This window comes from Antedon bifida, chromosome 4, assembly GCF_963402885.1.
Source record: "Antedon bifida chromosome 4, ecAntBifi1.1, whole genome shotgun sequence".
NCBI classification, from domain to species: Eukaryota; Metazoa; Echinodermata; class Crinoidea; order Comatulida; family Antedonidae; genus Antedon; species Antedon bifida.
The window spans coordinates 14771884-14786603 of record NC_136229.1 but is presented as its reverse complement, the minus strand read 5'-3'; the positions used below and the strand labels follow the sequence as shown (position 1 = coordinate 14786603).

General features: G+C 33.7%; 2 protein-coding genes across 3 annotated transcripts in view; both read left to right on the top strand.

The window, feature by feature from the left end:
• Positions 1–14720, top strand: part of LOC144840151 (VPS35 endosomal protein-sorting factor-like) — a 79461-nt gene that overhangs the window by 41124 nt on the left and 23617 nt on the right. The window lies entirely within an intron of this gene.
• Positions 4072–12294, top strand: LOC144840176 (enoyl-CoA delta isomerase 1, mitochondrial-like). 2 transcript variants are annotated; one of them, XM_078695903.1, is made up of 8 exons: positions 4072–4197; positions 6419–6571; positions 7190–7317; positions 7818–7964; positions 8246–8344; positions 10380–10461; positions 10661–10777; positions 11764–12294. In XM_078695903.1, the coding sequence occupies exons 1-8, from the start codon at positions 4173–4175 to the stop codon at positions 11922–11924; spliced, it is 912 nt and encodes a 303-aa protein (XP_078552029.1). In that variant the 5' UTR covers positions 4072–4172; the 3' UTR covers positions 11925–12294. The 2 variants fall into 2 exon arrangements, with proteins under 2 accessions (XP_078552029.1, XP_078552031.1); XM_078695905.1 differs by having other exon boundaries at positions 4187–4259.

Here is a 14720-nt window from a genome sequence, read left to right as displayed (position 1 = left end):
AAGTGGGGAACACAGGCTTTAAGTCATAGTGATTAGGTTCGCTTTTGTGTCCCATGCCAGCTCACTCAGTTGGTTCTATTGTTTGTTTTTTTTTGTATGTCGTGTTTTTCATGTATTTTATAATTGGCAATAAAAAAATAAGAATAAGAATAAGAATGACTAAGTTATCCGCGTAGTTTATTTACGGCTATAGTGTACTAATAAATACAATTTAAAGTCTTGCATGCTCTAACAGGGCCAAATTATTTGAAAGTAGACCAAATGACCCACCGGTAATCTAAAAGTAAAACTGTTGCTAGAACATGATTAGTATTTTATTTTGAAATACGTTTAAGATTAATAACGCATACTATTATAATTAAACTTATTTAATTTAACTTTACAATCAATTGTGTTAATAATTGATGCAGTTTACGTTAAAGGCCAAAACTCGAATAGCGAAAGCTGAATATTTTGGTCTTGTTTGAACATTTTCAGCAATTTCGGTTGGTCGGTCGGTCAGTAAACACTAACTCAATTTTGGTCCATGGGTAAGATGGGGTGAAATTACCCGTTTTGGGTTTTTTTTTCAAGGGGGTCAGGAGACCCCCGGGGTCAGGCTGACAAACGTTTTTGGAACGTTTTCGGTGGTACTGTATTAACAACATTAAGAGGAAAACCTTCTGGGTGATATCAGTTGAAATCATATGTTACGGGCTCCCAGACTTATTACTCCATTGTTACAAAATTACACATGGATAGCATTATGTAAAAGAAGAAAATAATGGAATTTGACAAAATATCAGGTCGGAATGGTCAACCAGACCCTCATAAAGCTACCCCTTTCCAGACACACTTCCATCTCACTCACTAATTGGTCAGAAAGGTCATGTTATGTTAAACTTTTATTTTCGAGAAACTGTTATTGATTTTCAATAAACCCGATGGTATTAACATTGTGTAATTACTACTTCTGTGTATGCTCTTGTTCAATACTCATTATGCAAATTGTCTCCACTATAAAATAACTATTATCGGTTATTGATAAGGTTTCTTACTCTCAATGTTATTGATGTTACTTTTTTATAGTATACTAACTTCAATCTTATTATTTTAAGTTTGCAATACATAAATGGATTAGTGGAAACCAAACAATTATTATGATACAGAGATATGATAATGATTTGTTGAACTATACATGTACCTGAAGTTTGGTGGTGTAGAGAGAAGATAGTTTTGTAGGCTATTATTAGCAACTAACAAATTAACTGTCTGCAGTATAAACAATGTTATGCAAGATTATGATATGAATAATATACTCATAATATTTAACTTAGGAAATTGAACAGAGATGAATAACTATATTGCTTCTAGTTCCAGTAATACTGACTAAATATCATCATCGCTGCTTTCACTATCCGTCACTTTCTTCTTCTTCATTTTCTAAATCATCTATCTCATCTTCTAGAACAAAATATTTAATAAAAGGTATAACTATATAAATTATTATACAATTATAATTGTATTCGTATTATGATACTAATAGGAAACTATAATATGGTCTTTCATTAATAGCTTAAGTGGCTTTACTTTGCCCATTCCGTTGAACGATAAAGTAAAATCACAACTAGTAAAGGCATGATATGCTGGAAGGGACTTGAAATGCTCACCAAGTGCTCCATGTAAATGGTTTATGCTAATATACCTCTGTGTGTTGTTGCTTTGTAATCCAGTTTCTATCCATATCTTCAATGAATTGATTGATCAAAGTATTTATAGCAACCTAGACCGATAACAAGACAGTCGGTATCGGATGTATGGATAAAAACATTGTTTGGAGCTGACACGTTTATACATAAATGGATTAGTGGAAACCAAACAATTATTATGATACAGAGATATGATAATGATTTGTTGAACTATACATGTACCTGAAGTTTGGTGGTGTAGAGAGAAGATAGTTTTGTAGGCTATTATTAGCAACTAACAAATTAACTGTCTGCAGTATAAACAATGTTATGCAAGATTATGATATGAATAATATACTAATAATATTTAACTTAGGAAATTGAACAGAGATGAATAACTATATTGCTTCTAGTTCCAGTAATACTGACTAAATATCATCATCGCTGCTTTCACTATCCGTCACTTTCTTCTTCTTCATTTTCTAAATCATCTATCTCATCTTCTAGAACAAAATATTTAATAAAAGGTATAACTATATAAATTATTATACAATTATAATTGTATTCGTATTATGATACTAATAGGAAACTATAATATGGTCCTTCATTAATAGCTTAAGTGGCTTTACGTTGCCCATTCCGTTGAACGATAAAGTAAAATCACAACTAGTAAAGGCATGATATGCTGGAAGGGACTTGAAATGCTCACCAAGTGCTCCATGTAAATGGTTTATGCTAATATACCTCTGTGTGTTGTTGCTTTGTAATCCAGTTTCAATCCATATCTTCAATGAATTGATTGATCAAAGTATTTATAGCAACCTAGACCGATAACAAGACAGTCGGTATCGGATGTATGGATAAAAACATTGTTTGGAGCTGACACGTTTGCAAGATGGTAACATTCTACTGTCAGCTTCTTTATGATTACTACATAGTTCATTTTCTTTTCCCTCAACTCTCGATAACAATAGCAAACATCTCCAGAGTTCGCAAATAGAGTTTTTTTGCTGAAATGTGTGTGCTAAGTTGTCATCTTCCCAGGTATTAATAAGGAATTCAACCAATGACCGTTTAAAATTTCTGAGAGCTTTACTATAATATGTTTCCAAACAGGTCACGAACCATACATGCAGCTACCACTTTACCATCTGTTCTCCGAAATTTTCTTTTCCCCGCCTCGGTTGCAAACGAGTGTATTTTTACTCAATCTATTCTCCTTTCAAATCGACTGGGATATTGAACGCACTTAATAAAATGTCTTTTTCTTTTCCTCTCCAAGTTGTGTAATATTTAAGAGAAACCGTTCTCAGAACTGTGTTTTCTGATGCATATTTAGCTGTCCCAGTGTTGTAGTTTGTTCCAGCGTGAGATCTATAGGATTTCCTGAAAATGACTTGTTGTTCTCTTTATAGCGAACCATACCTCATTATCGTGGTATTTTACTGTCCAGCGAGCATAGTTGGGATGGTTCAAGGCAAAACAATAGTTTGCAATCTTGGGTAGGGTAGCAATAGGCCTATATGTATCTACACTCCGACTGTACTCATGGTAAGAATCATCTGAATGTATTTGAACCAGAACTGATGTACCCTGGTTGCTTCTGATTGATAATTTGATCGGCAGACTGCATAATATTTTGACTTCGTTTGCTGTAAAATCAATGCCACTTATTCGTGCCAGTAGCTGGTCATCTCCTTCCAGCACGCACATTTCTTGACATTTTCCTCGAAATTTGATGTTTCAACATTCAGTAAACGCTGCGACATACGAAAAGATATTAAAATGCAGTGACTTTTTTCTATTTTATATCACTTTCTTCCACTGGTTCCAAATTGGGTCCACTTGAGTAGCACAGTGTATTAACATACGATATATTAAAATTCAGTGACTTATTTATTAGTCGCGTGGACGCGACTCTATAGTTAACTATGTCGGTCGGTCTGTCGGTCTGTCTGTCGGTCCGGTATCACTATGCGTTTTTTCGCTTTTCTGTACTTTTTGAACTGTTTTGATGTACAGAAAAGTTTTAAAGTACATTACTTGTTGAAAGTTCATTTTTTTCTGACGCGACTTATGGCTGTTGGCCTTGTTTTATATCACTGTGCTCCACTGGTGCCAAATTGGGTCCACTTGAGCACAGTGTATTAACATACAAAAAGATATTAAAATCCAGTGACTTATTTCTATTTTATATCACTGTGCTCCACTGGTTCCCAAATTGGGTCCACTTGAGCAAAGTGTATTAACATACGAAAAGATATTAAAATCCACTGGTGCCAAATTCCATCCACTGGACCAGTTACCGTAGTACTATTTCTATTTGGGAAAATGAAAAATAAATAAATGGCGTCCGTAGAGAATGCTCCATCGTCAGAATGACGTTCTGAATAATACTGCTGTACAGTACCTATAAATTGTTACTGAAGAAAAACTTCGGCGTTCCATAATTATATATAACAGCGCCCTCCATCACACACAGAAAAAAAACAGGATTGTACAAAAATGTCTTCAAAAAGTTTGGTTTACAGTTAGTAAAACTGTTTAGTAGCCTCTTGTTAACACCGAACCCTTATACCTAGCCAACCTTTGGTATACCTATAACCTAGCCTAGCTAATATAGGCTTAGCTAGTAGAACTAAATTGATTAGTTTAGCTAGGCTAGGCCCTAGCCCTACCTAACGTAACCGACAAAACGGACCCACCAAAAGCAGGAGCCAAATAGTTGCTAGCCTACCTCTAGCTAGGCCTATCTAGACTAGGCCTAGGTAGGGCCTAGCGGATTAGGCCAACTTCGGCCACAGACAATAATACTACCATATCTATGGAACGCCCATAGTGCCATTGATAGGGGAACAATGAGACACGACAATGTAATACAGGATTATCGATTTCATTTTGTTTTACTTTTGTTTTTTGTTTTTACACAGGAAAACACGGACACAGACAAACTTGGCAATTAATTAATTAATAATGAAAATAAAATACGAACATGTATTTTGTAGCTAGGTGGTATGATGAGATAAGAAACGAAGAATTACGTAGATACCGATATTTCAGGGTACAAAAAATACAATACGATTGAAATTCAAATGTATAGTTTTTACAAATAAAAGAAATGAATTGAATGAGGCCTACTAAGTGATACTAATTGTATGTACATTTTTCTATAAATATAAAACGAATTGAAGTACATAGGGATATATACTAATTTTATTGTGTTGAGGTACAAGGGGCCTAGACGTTTTTGATGCGATATTTATTTGTGAGCATTTTCTTGCACAATTCGAATGGATCATTCGAACCTAGCTAGGCCTAGGCTAGTTGCTTGCACAAATTTGCAATTACTCTCAATTGTAAAATTCCTATGCCGATGGATACAATACAATTTACATAATTATCTTCTGAAATTATTAACTTCATGTTTCATTTGATGATGTCATCGTGTTAAAAATTGGAATAAAAGATGGGTCTCATCATTTCTTTTATGCTACACTGTATATAATTTTTACATACAACATATTTAATTCATGTCATAGGATGGCATAATAATTGTCGGCATTCATATTTTTACGTATGTGCATGTTACATTTCCGCATGTTAACAATTTTCCAGCCCTATCTAGTAATTTTGCCAAATTTTAAACCATTTCAACTTAAAATCACTTCATACGCGCACATCAAATTAGACAATTTGCGCACGTTTTTTATGAAAAAGTTACAAAATGTGTCAAAATTATGTCTTTTTTTAAACATTCATAGTTTCTAAACTAAACGGTGAAATTTATTTATTTATTTTTATTACATATTCTGAAAGGTGATGAGTTGTAGATATCGGATCATGCATCAATATGGCTAACCGGACATTGTTACATCATCGTATGGCCACTCGAATATGAAATATAAGATATCTGTCTCTTTCGTCATAGCTCATCACATTTAATAGACCGCATCTCTACCCCCAGATTTTGGTATTGTCTAGGTCAACCAGTTACCTTTCGCATGATTTACCATTTTTTAAATGTTGTCACCATGTTTAAAAGCGGGAATTAAATGGTCACTTATTTTCATCATTTAAGTAAATTTCAATATGCTATAGTTCTTCAATGAAAGTGATACTCATGATTAAAACGTTTCCTGGAAGTTGTTGAATTGTAGATGCAAATTCATGTACAAATTTTGCGCATCGGATGTTGTATAAAAGTTGTATTTTCATATTTTGCGTCATAGTTCATGACAATTAAAAGAGCGCGCATCCATATTCTCCAAATTTATTATCCAACATGTTAATATGTTTTTGCTCAGATAATTCCCTTCCAAAATTGCTATGTATGTGTTTCATTTTGATGACGTCATCATGTTTAAAATTTATACAGTATATAGTGTATACTGTATATATACTTAGACACAAAATAGAGGGCACACTAACATTTTATTTTCTTCAGGTCACAACACAATGGCATAATCGTTTTTCTGTGCGCAATATTCTAATGTATGGTATTAATATTATTAATAAAATAATATTATTATTATTATTAATATGGTATTAGGATAACCTAACTCGTATATAGTGACAATTTCAAATCCAGTTTTAAAAATATATCTTAAGTTAAATTTATGACTAAAGCATCTTAATACATGTACTGTACTTGACATTTTATATCATAAAACCCTACCAAGCGATATCGGCCCTACCGGGCAAAGATCAGCATGACCGCACAGTTCAGTATATTTTCTATATTTTTTGTTCAGGTATGTATGCCTGGAGGTTGTTGAGTCGTGGTCGGCATATGTGCAATCCATTCAGAAACTGGCAAGCAACCACAACATCATTTACACAAATTAAGAGGTCATACACAGAGCGAGCAAACTATATTCATGTTGAGAATGATGAGCAGTTGAAAGGTCAGTGTGTACTGTAGGTGCATAATGATTGGTTCCCACTAGGATGCATCACAGGGACCTAAGTGTAATGCAAGTGTGTGATTTGACCAATCACAAGTGATGGATTATTTGAATCTTCCACACTTGTCATTGGTCAACTATCTTGTATTGGATCTACGTCCTTGTATTACGTCCTAGTGGGAACAAGCTTTATTGTAATTTATTTTTTTATCTATTTTATGCCAAGAAAGATTTTTTAAAGTTCTGAAGTTCTTAGCTATAATGTTCTATATTTTGTTATCATATTTACTGAGATCCACCTTATGGTGCCATGACCCGCCACCCGTTGGTGCCATGACCTGCCACCCATTAATTCCATGACCCGCCACCTGTTGGTTCCATGGCCCGCCACCCGTTGGTGCCATTACCTGCCACTCATTAATGCCATGACCCGCCACCTGTTGGTTCCATGACCCGCAACCCATTGGTGCCATCACCGCCATCTGTCTGGTTTTTTTTTTAATTTAATGGGAATTTATTTTCATGTCATGAAATTATAATTTTTCTACAGAAATTGCTGACATTTGATCTTTTAAGAATAAAGATTGATAATATTTTGGATTGTATTTTTTTTTTTAGGGGTATCATTATTGAAGTTTGACAACAAACCAGTAAATGGATTGAGTAAGGATTTCTTGATTGAGTTGGATATGGCGCTAGAGAAACTAGAAAACAATCCAACATGCCGTGGTGTAATATTGACATCTGTTAGTTTGAATTTCTTCATTTTCTAGTAAAACTCAATGTTGTAGCCATTCACAAAGTCTGTTAAAAAAAATAAGGTTCTGTGAAAATAAAGTAAGCTTTCTCCAAATCAAATAACAACAAATTCACTGCATGCAGGATGTATACACAAACAAACATGATGGCTCTCTAGAGCCACATCTTTAATGTGTTCAAATGCAGTCCACTTGTCTATTTTTTTTGCCCAATATCACCCCTGTTGGAATTATTTGCTAATTTTCATCTAAACATTAACCCTACACAAAATGATATACTGTATTAATTTAGTATTGAGTAGTGAATCCTGTAATGAAAAAATTAAATTGACAATATTTACCCATTTTTGCAAATCCATTTTCTATTAAACATTCATCCTACACACAATTTATACATTGTTTAAATAATTGTATGAATTAACACCCATGTAAACAATATTTAGCAGTTGTCCCATATTTCTCATACAGTAACTAATTTTTATTTTTAGGCTTTTCCTAAGATATTTTCAGCTGGCCTCGATATTTTTGAGATGTATCAAAAGTCACCTGATTACACAAATGCATTCTGGCGTAGCCTTCAAAATATGTGGTTGCGATTATATGGGTCACGTCTCATAACTATTGCAGCTATAAATGTAAGTATGAGGTTGAGATATAGAAATTGTCCGATTTGTTATTGTTAATTCATTTTGTGCATGCAGGGACATTAAGACCTGACTTGATTACGTAACACACATTTGTAGGTGATTCAGAGGATGACTGATGACAGAATATTCATAGGACCAAGGTTGACAAAATAAAAAATATGTTGACTTTAAAATGAATTTTACCTGTATCTAATAGATTTAATTTACCAGCTTTGTTTTGTACTCCAATTCCTTTAACAGCTACAGTCATTTCAACCTTTTCTTTTTAGGGTCATAGTCCAGCCGGCGGAGCACTTATGGCAATGTCATGTGACTATAGAATTATGGCAAGTGGGCCTTACACAATCGGTCTTAACGAAACATTATTGGTAAGTTTCTACGCTCGCGCTAAGGTCAAATTTTCATTCGCCAAAATGTCGAAAGGTTTTGAGAAACATTAGCCAAATTGAAAATCCTTTAGCCAACTTTAAAAAACCATAAATATTCGCAAAAATGTTTATTAAATAAATAATGCATATATTTGTTTGTTATTTTACTTCTTTTACATTCATATAATTTGGACGGAAATCCGCCGACGAAACGACATCGGGCCGGTGGACCTCAGCTCACGTAGAGAGAGTCGAGGCTAGCCTTTTTTGGCGGCCTACACTATAAATTCTTTAATACCTACGAATTATAAAAACAACGACACCTAGGCCTAGGCTAGGACACCAACAAAATATATGCAAAATAAATATATATTCCATATTAAGATATACATTTTTAATTAAATATTAAAATGATTAAGACATGTGTAAAGAAAAAGGCCCGACCATAATTTGGAGGGGAAAAAAAATGTGAGGAGTTTTAGAGAGAGAGAGTATTATGTTTCATGTCATGTGACACAAAATCCAGGTACACGATCTTATTAATCGTCGTCAGACCGGCAGCCACCCTCTTGTACATGTGAAAGATAGCGGTAAAGCAGAGAGTATCGCGTTTCATGCCATGTGACTAAAAAAAGTCTGTAATTACGGTCTTCTGTCGGCAGTCTTTTTGAGCGACCGGTTGAACGTTCTGATGATACTATATTTAGAATGAATTGCCACGATCTTTTTTTCTCTGCATCGTTTCTGGATGGACTGGACGTTCGCTATATTATGTTTATTAGTTGGCCTGTTCGTTGAGGTTCACTTGTGTCGGATCGTGTCTCTACGTTTACATCGTGCAAAATTTATATTTATATTCGCCGTTGAGTAGGTAAACACGCATGAAGGAAAAGATTACGATTAAAAAATAGTATTTATTTTTTAGTAATTTACAACTTGGTCCTCCGCCAGTTAAATTTAACACATTAATTTCACACCTTACTTCACTAAGAACATCGTAGGGTTGTTTATTTAGGTTACGAACTCCCTACGAAGTTCAGAACGTAGCTCATTGAAAGTTGTTTATTGAGGTTACAAAGCCAAACAATGGAACCTACGAAGCCAACAACGTAGCCTACGTTCTATCTACGAAGCTACTTCGTAGGTAAAGTTTCAGTACTTTCTTTCTGTACTGTACCTGAACAATCAAGGACACAAATTAATATTTCTTGATATATAAAAACAATTAACTCATCTCTTTTCGTTGTTTATTCGGTCCTGAAATATATGTACTAGGCCTACTTTCTCTTTTTCTAATGATTCAAATACACCAACAACAAAACATAACCGATTATACGTTTACGGAAGTATTCGTCCACATGTTTCTGTTTATATTTTCTTCTCGAAGTTCATTTTCTACGTCGAAAGAATAGGGACTTCATCATCACGTCGACGGCCGGCCACGAACCAATCACATTAACTGTGTCATTAAAACGTCATCGCACGCTCTGCGCATGTGTAAACAGAACTAAAAAAAATGATTGCGGCGATCATGACGTCGTCACATAAAATGCTGTGGTGGTAAAAAGTGTACCCGAGTCAGTGACCGTCACGGTCACTGACTCAAATTCTCGCTCCCATAAGAAGTCACGCCGACCAGGCTAGGACCTAGGCTTGGAAATGTATTTTCGCCAATTTGCGAACGAGGCAATATTTATTTTCGCCAAATGGAGACTCCAGTCGCCATTGGCGAATTGGTGAGCGGTTAGCGCGAGCGTAGAGTTTATAAAACCATTTATTTTCCATTTAACTATTCTATTGCATTGAATATGCACGATTATGCTGATTATAATCGTGCCATATGTTTCTTGCGATACACAATACAATTATAACTAAAGTTTCATTTTAAATATTTGTAAAGTTTTGTAGTTTTGTCTGTTAACAGAACATCTTGTGGATATCTTTAATGTCTTGCATCACTTTCTTGGACAGTGTTTAAATTTGTTATAAGCAATCATTATCTGTACATTATAAATAATAAACATTTATCTTGCAGGGTATTGTTGCACCATTCTGGTTTATGGATGTAATGACCAACACGATTGGACACAGAAAAACAGAAATTTCTTTACAGTTAGGTTAGTATTACATTTACAAACAATGGCATAGTAATTTCCACTTGTCTTAAGAACATTAGTTGTTGAAGGACTGGATTGTTTTTTAAGCACTTTCTGGTGTATAAAGAAAGTGCTCCATCTATATAATATGGAATGTCAACAAACAAATTATTTTTTCTTTTATGACAATGTTCTAAAAACTAAATATTTTTTACTCTAGGCAAGTTATACTCGTCAGATGAAGCCTTGAAAATAGGTCTTGTAGATATGTTAGCTGAAGAGAATGAGGTGCTGGATGTGGCTAAGGTGCATATGAAACAATGGCTCAAAATACCAGGTTAGTTGAATAGGTCTTGTAGATACATTGAAGAGAATGAGGTGCTGGATGTGGCTAAGGTGCATATGAAACAATGGCTCACAATACCAGGTTAGTTGAATAGGTCTTGTAGATACATTGAAGAGAATGAGGTGCTGAATGTGGCTAAGGTGCATATGAAACAATGGCTCACAATACCAGGTTAGTTGAATAGGTCTTGTAGATACATTGAAGAGTATGAGGTGCTGGATGTGGCTAAGGGGCATATGAAACAATGGCTCACAATACCAGGTTAGTTGAATAGGGGCATATGAAACAATGGTTCTACAGCACTACAGTTACAAATAAATCTATGTTTCAAATATCTTATACTTTAGGAAATGCACAATGATAACATTTTGAAGCTAAAATTAAGTTTGTGTAGAGACACAATTTTAGTAAAATTGCTGGACAGTTCATTCTGCTTTACTTTCAACTTTGAACATGTATTAATAATTAAATAATTAATTTAATCATTATTTGCGAGATTTACGATATCGATGCGCGATCTGGCTGTAAATTGCTGTGACTTCCTTTTTATGTTTATGTAATAATAGGACCTACTGTATGTTCATTACAAATGACAATTGTATAACTAGTGCATAAAACAATTAAAACATTGCCAAAAAATGTGTGTATAATGTCAATATAATCATTAATAATGTCTAGAATGCGTTAATATGCTTACTAAATTTAGTTAGTTTAGTTTTTTGGCTTTTGAATAGTACATGAATTTTGACTATTTGCCAATTAATTGCACCTAAAGCATATCCATGTTGAATGTTGGGGGAGAGGAGAAATTGCAAAGAATCACTAGTAGCACAAAAAAAGCTCCTGTTTGCCGTCAGAAAGTGAAAAAAAAAACAGTTAAGAACTGTAGCAAAACAGTATAAATATTTCATTGCAAGATTTAGAGTAATCATGTAACATACTTCTCTGAATAAAAAACATGTTTTTTTCCCTTTCAGACTATGCTAGAGAAATTAGCAAACAGATGATGAGGAAGAAAACAATTGATAAATTACGAAGCAGACAAGAGGAAGATATTGCATACTTTACGAAATTTATCCAGAAAGATTCAATCCAATTATCACTAGGGAAATATCTTGAAAGTTTGAAGAAAAAGTAAAGACATTTTTGTATCCTAGATTTTTGCAATTAGTAGGTATACTTCAAGCAATCTACATCAGCTTACAATTATTGCAAATCAATGTGTAATACAGGAACATGAAGAGTCTTATAGCCAATTATAGGACCTACTACAGTGGCAATGATACACAATAAATAATGTAGTGAGCATATTTCATGTTTTTTATTTCTCCTTGAAAACACTGATGGTCTGCTAAAATATATTTATGAACTTGTTTGATAGTTTTGTTATTTCTGCAATACTAACTGAAGACTAGATTTGAACTCGTCACTTTGCAAACTCAACATGTGAGTACGTTAAAATATGAACTCCGAAAATGTATGACAGTAAAAATGTTTACAGTAATGAATTGTGTCTATTTTTTTGTCATACATTATACAGTATTTTTACAGAATACACTGTATACATTATATACAGTGTATCATAGAAGAAATTACAAGACCCATCTTTTGTTCCAATTTTTAACATGACGTCATCAAAATATATAAATAATGAAGATAACAATTTCAGAAGATTTTAGAATCTAAATATTTGCATTCATAAAAATTTGAAGAATTTTGGGCACGTAAAAGTGAGATGCGCACTCTTTTAAATGCGACAAACATTTACGAAAGAGATGAAAATCTGACTTTTTGAATTCAACTGACCGTATGACGTCACAACATCCTATAGACAACATTTTTATATGAATTTATATCTACAATTCAACAGCTTCCATAATAAGATTTAATCACTTTATTCATTTAGTCACTTTTCATTCCTGAGGAGCTATAACAGATTGAAATTAAGTCGAATTAAGTACCTTGCGTTATTCAACATTTTTTATGATGACGTAATAAAAATCAAAATGTTTGTAACTCATGTGAAAGAGAATTGAGAGAGAGCATATTAAAATCTAGGATAGAATGGGATACGCATTAGCGTGATGTGCTCTATTAAATGTGATTAACAAGTACAAAAGAGAAAAAAATCCTATATTCGAGTGGTGACGTCAGAACATCCGGTAGGTACAAATTTGACATGAATTTATATCTACAACTTCCATAATTAATAAGTTTAAAAAATGGGGTTCACCTATAATCAATTAAAAACAGGTATATTTTTGCACAAATTTCCATTGAATTACCAATTTTTTAGTACACGATTATTAAAGTTTTACATGCACGTGCATCGTTTGAAATGCTCAAAATGACCTAACATGAAATTTACATGAAATTGATTAGAAATTTTGAAATTTTAAATACGCGTAATTTTTTTGCGTAGCATGCTATTTTTATTATGTTCAAAATTCCTCAATATTATGAAGTTCAAGTAAAGTTTCATTGAAAAATTAATTAGAGAACAACAAAATTCTGGGAAAGAAAGAAAGAGATCGAAAAAAAAAAGATCCTGACAATATCAAGGGGTTATCCGCCAAGTGCGGATAACCGATAAATGGTAAATACACGTGTCAATGTTTGTCTATTTTTAATCTTGAATAAATTTCGTTACTACAGTCTGCACTGTCCTTAAAGGAAAACGTTTAACATACTCACAACTGAATGATCTTGTTGGTTTTTGTTTATATTTTTTAACAAAAATACATATAAAGTATGATATTATAACTAATATAATAACTTTTAAAAAACTAGTGTACCTGAACCTTACTTAGATATAAAAATAATAAATGAACAAATGTCATAAATCAGTCACTGGGATTGGCATTTATTACAAGACAACCTCCTATTCTTCATGCAAATACAGAATCAACACTAACACACCATTTGTTCACTTTTCTGTAATGTAATGTAAGAATTGAAACATAAATACTGTTGTTTAGAATATAACAAATTCTTTTGTTTTTTTTTTGCATAGCTAGATGTTTGATAATTTTATTTTATACCAGCTTCCTATAAAAAAATATATTTCAAAACCAATTGTTTTAATGTTCTATTTTGACTGTCCTTTTGTTCTGTTTAATACTTGTGTTGACTGCATCCTTTGCCAAACATCATGGCTTTGCCGGTGTTTTAATGTTCTGTTTTGTCTGTTCTTCTTGACCTTCTGCATCCTTTGCCAAACCATCTTGGCTTTGTTCTGTTTTCTCTGTTCTTGTTCTTCTTGGCCTTCTGGTTTGGTACTTGTGTTGACTGCATCCTTTTCCAAAACATCATGGCTTTGCCAGTGTTTTAATGTTCTTGTTCTTCTTGGCCTTCTGGTTTGGTACTTGTGTTGACTGCATCCTTTTCCAAAACATCATGGCTTTGCCAGTGTTTTAATGTTCCGTTTTCTCTGTTCTTGTTGTTCTTCTTGGCCTTCTGGTTTGGTACTTGTGTTGACTGCATCCTTTTCCAAAACATCATGGCTTTGCCAGTGTTTTAATGTTCCGTTTTCTCTGTTCTTGTTGTTCTTGTTCTTCTTGGCCTTCTGGTTTGGTACTTGTGTTGACTGCATCCTTTTCCAAAACATCCTGGCTTTGCCGGTGTTTTAATGTTCTGTTTTCTCTGTTCTTGTTCTTCTTGGCCTTCTGGTTTGGTACTTGTGTTGACTGCATCCTTTGCCAAACCATCCTGGCTTTGTTCTGTTTTAATGTTCTGTTTTCACTGTTCTTGTTCTTCTTGGCCTTCTGGTTTGGTACTTGTGTTGACTGCATCCTTTTCCAAACCATCATGGCTTTGTTCTGTTTTAATGTTCTGTTTTCTCTGTTCTTGTTCTTCTTGACCTTCTGGTTTGGTACTTGCATTGACTGCATCCTTTGCCAAACCATCATGGCTTTGTTCTGTTTTAATGTTCTGT